This window comes from Pygoscelis adeliae, unplaced genomic scaffold (genome assembly GCF_000699105.1).
Source record: "Pygoscelis adeliae isolate BGI_AS28 unplaced genomic scaffold, ASM69910v1 Scaffold205, whole genome shotgun sequence".
NCBI lineage: Eukaryota > Metazoa > Chordata > Aves > Sphenisciformes > Spheniscidae > Pygoscelis > Pygoscelis adeliae.
Genome location: NW_008824759.1, coordinates 135,867 through 139,763, shown reverse-complemented (window position 1 = coordinate 139,763; position 3,897 = coordinate 135,867). Strand labels below are relative to the sequence as shown.

The 3,897-nt window shown below is 41.8% G+C and overlaps 1 protein-coding gene across 1 annotated transcript in view; it reads right to left on the bottom strand.

Annotated features, from left to right (window-relative positions):
• The window catches only part of LOC103916511 (carbohydrate sulfotransferase 5-like), a 14,919-nt gene continuing 11,022 nt past the window's right edge, over positions 1-3,897 (bottom strand). Inside the window, exon 2 of the mRNA XM_009323511.1 lies at positions 1-1,528. Within this exon, the coding sequence (XP_009321786.1) occupies positions 319-1,528 (1,210 nt within the window). The 3' untranslated portion in view covers positions 1-318. The remainder of the gene's footprint in view (positions 1,529-3,897) is intronic.

The following is a 3,897-nucleotide window of genomic DNA, read 5'->3' as shown; positions in this document are numbered from 1 at the left end:
TGAACAAAGACATCTTTGACAATTCATCTTTTAATAGAAAGTACTTAAATTATATTTTTAAAACAATGCTGAGAACAGCACAGCTCAGCTGTAAATTTGCAATCTGGCAAGTATCTCACAGTATTTCTCATGCTTTTTTTTGTTATTGCGGTGTAAAAAAATCAGGAAAAAAACTCCTTCCATTACAGAAAAACAGCAGACAGGAAGATAGTTAAACTCATCAGCCAATGATTTTCAAATTACCTATATGCTGCACAGTAGACAAATACTCAACCATCTACTCCCCCCTCCCCGCCCAGATCTCTCAAAAATAATGTCTCAGTGCTTTGGATTAAATGATGACCAACTGAATTGATTTTGTCGTCTTGGCAACACTAAATCCAATGACAGATCTCTTTGTTCTTTTTCTGAACCCACCAGCTGATAGCCAAGCATGTTTATAGCACCTTTGCAAACTTCCTGTATTTTCTTAATTTTCTGGAAGGAAAGAACATTTCTCCAGGCCTGTGAAACACTAACTGCATCTCGAGATGTGATTTTGAAGGCTTCTCTTTTTTTTCCTGGTCCCTGTCCATGTGTGATATTATAGATCCAGCTTTTGAGTGTGGGGGTCAAACTAAGATCTGCAAATTTATACATTTCTGAGATTTCTGATAATGGATCTTTTACCAGATCCTCAAAACGGATCATTAAATAGCGATCTTTAAGGAAATTAGGTGGTTTTAGAGTAGCTGTTTCATAAATCTGAACATGACTTCTACAAATCTCTTGCATTACTTTGTATTTGCCATCTTCCACTTTAGTGCCATTGGTACTCAAAACAATTCCATTGTCACGGGCTAGTGCTTTGACCGATTGTTCCCGTGACTTGACGACTGCCCTGGGGTCACGTACCAAGTGAATGATTTTGAGGTTCAGGGACGGATCAGTGAGAAGGGGGTAGAGGACCTTCAAGTCAAAGAATCGAACCTCCTTGATGACAACATGGCTGTAGGTTTTACAGGCTTCCTCCACCTTGCTGAATGGGTACCGTCCACAAAGAGTCTTGCATGCCATTTCACTGGTTATGTCAGTACGTTGAAAGGAGTCACAAGCAGGAGCTGAACACAGAGCCCGACTCACTGCCCACTGGAAAAGATCGGATAAGTTTCTTTTCCAAGGCATGTAAGCATCAAACACAGACATGTCACACAGGAAGACTGACCTGACTAAGTCCCGCACTGCCATGTGCAAGACCTTAGCACTGTTCTGGTACATCGTAACCCACACGTGCCATGCGGGCTCCATCAGGTAGAAGACGCTGGGGTGCTGGCTGAAAAGTTGACCGACAAAAGAAGATCCTGACCGCCAGGAAGACAGAATGAGGATGTGGACTTGAGATGGTTTCTCCTCAGACTGAGGTATGAAGCTACTGTACCGGGCGTACATGAAGAGTAAAAATCCAGTCTGAACCATAACAAAAAGTATAACGATTGTGCTAGGAATCCGAATCCTTGCCATTCTCACCGAGGAAAAGCAATTAAAAAAGCTGAAAAAGAGAAGGAAAGTGCTGGTGAACCACTGCTCCTGTGGCACAATAATGACAAAACTTACACAATACAAACTCTTGCGTTAGTAAAACCTTTCTTCAAATATGCATGTATGTATTTGGCACTATTTGCTTCCTTGGCACTGGGAGATGATCATCTGCAGGTGACAGGTGTCGGAAACTGAAAGAAAGTAATCCGCGACAGCAAGATCACAGCAGAAGTAAGTTTGGAGCAAATGTTTGATGCTGAAGGAAACCTTGGGTTGATGCAGCTCAACTGTTGGAGAAAAAAAAAAAAAAAATCTACAAAATACACAAAGCCCTCAATTTGAATTCCGGTAAATACTGCTGAGGGAAAACAAACCCTTTCTGAATCGCTCCACTGTACTTCCATTTCAAACATTACAAGGGCTTCTATCCCTTAAAAGGAGTAGACGGGAACATCAGTAACTGTGGCTACTGAAATAAAAATCATCATCTTATCTCATGTAAGCACTATACCCTGCGGTGACGGTAGGCCACTACACTGATTGATGCTTGTGCACAACCCTCTATTGCATGAGATGGGTGAAAACTCACAACCCGAAGCCGCATCTGGCCACAGATGTTAAAATGAAAAAGCAGCTGACGTGTGTCTTTGGGCTGGAGTGCATATACCCAATGACTGAATACCCTGAGTTTGCATTTAAGGAATTATCCATTTGTGAGTTAGAATTAGTCTGCATGCAACTCCTGGAAAATTTTAGGCATGTCAACCCCAAGTGGACTTCTGTTTTACTTTGAAGTCAAAGTTCAAGCATGTGCACTCCTCACAACTTTTCACTGGAGGTTTTTGGCACCTACCACTTCGTGCTCTCACTTTTGCAGATTCCACTTGTGAGCAGTCAGTATATGTTAGCAGGTACAGTATTAGGAAAATAAGAATCCTCATGTATGAAGATCATTTTGAGAGTTTTACATATAAGCATTTGCTATCTAGCTGCACTTAGGCATTTTTTTTCTTGTTACAGTGAAAGGTACATGTATCATCACACTCTGGACTCTTGAAAGTAAAGCATGCAGACTAGCGAATATAGATATATGGTCATTTGACACAATAAATGCATTAAGTTCTTAGTGCTAGCCTAGTGAAACATGAAGACTTTAATTAGTACCAAAAGCTGAAATAAATGGTCAAATGAAAGAGAGAGTAGAAATGGGCACTTCCGGCTCCTTGCACCACCTAAATGTCTCTTCGTGATATAAAGAAATGCGTTCTATTTTAAATGAACACAATTTTGCTACTAAACTTTTGTTTGTAAGCCAAGAAAAACAGCAGAAATATGAGCTGAGTAGGAAAAAGGAATCAATAAAAGCATCTACCTTTGGTATCATACAGTATCTTGTAAGGAGAGTAAGGCAAATGAGTAAGGTACTAACTTGCTTGCAGATGTTTTTCTCCCAAAGTACCGTCTCTCGCTTGTAAGATATAGAATCATACATTCGTTTAGGTTGGAAAAGACCTTTAAGATCATTGAGTCCAACCATTAACCTAGCACTGCCAAGTCCACCACTAAACCATGTCCCTAAGCACCTCATCTACATGTCTTTTAAATATCTCCAGGGATGGTGACTCACCCACTTCCCGGGGCAGCCTGTTCCAATGCTTGACAACCCTTTTGGTGAAGAATTCTTTCCTAATATCCAATCTAAACCTCCCCTGGCACAACTTGAGGCCATTTCCTCTTGTCCTATCGCTTGTTACTTGGGAAAAGAGACTGACACCCACCTCACTACAACCTCCTTTCAGGTAGTTGTAGAGAGTGATAAGGTCTCCCCAAGCCGCCTTTTCTGCAGGCTAAACAGTCCCAGTCCCCTCAGCCGCTCCTCATGAGACTTGTGCTCTAGACCCTTCACCAGCTTCGTTGCCCTTCTTTGGACACAAAGTTCTGTATACTCTTTACATCCGCTCTAGTTTATACCCACTCAGCTAAAAATGCCTTTTTACTGTCTTATGTTCCCTACTTCACCATACAAACTGTTTCTGTAGCTTAGCAACAGCATTTCTTTATCTCTAAAACTATGGTTATCACCAAGTTTTTAGCGGTTGTGCTGCCCATTGAGGCAAGGCCCTTTTCTCCAGTGGTTCCGCATTCTCAACAACTCTGCGCAAATATCCATGACATACAACTACAATAGCACATCCTAGGATGAAACCCATGGCCCCCTAAGACTCTCTTGCATAGTCCCAATGCTTATCAGTTGCTCTGCCAAGCCGTTTCAACCTGCTAGTCTGGAAGAAAGCTACCCGCTCATTTTTCTTCACCTAGCTCTTTAGCGTTGAAACAACTCAGCACAGCACAGACCGGCACTGCAGCTGGAAGAAGGTA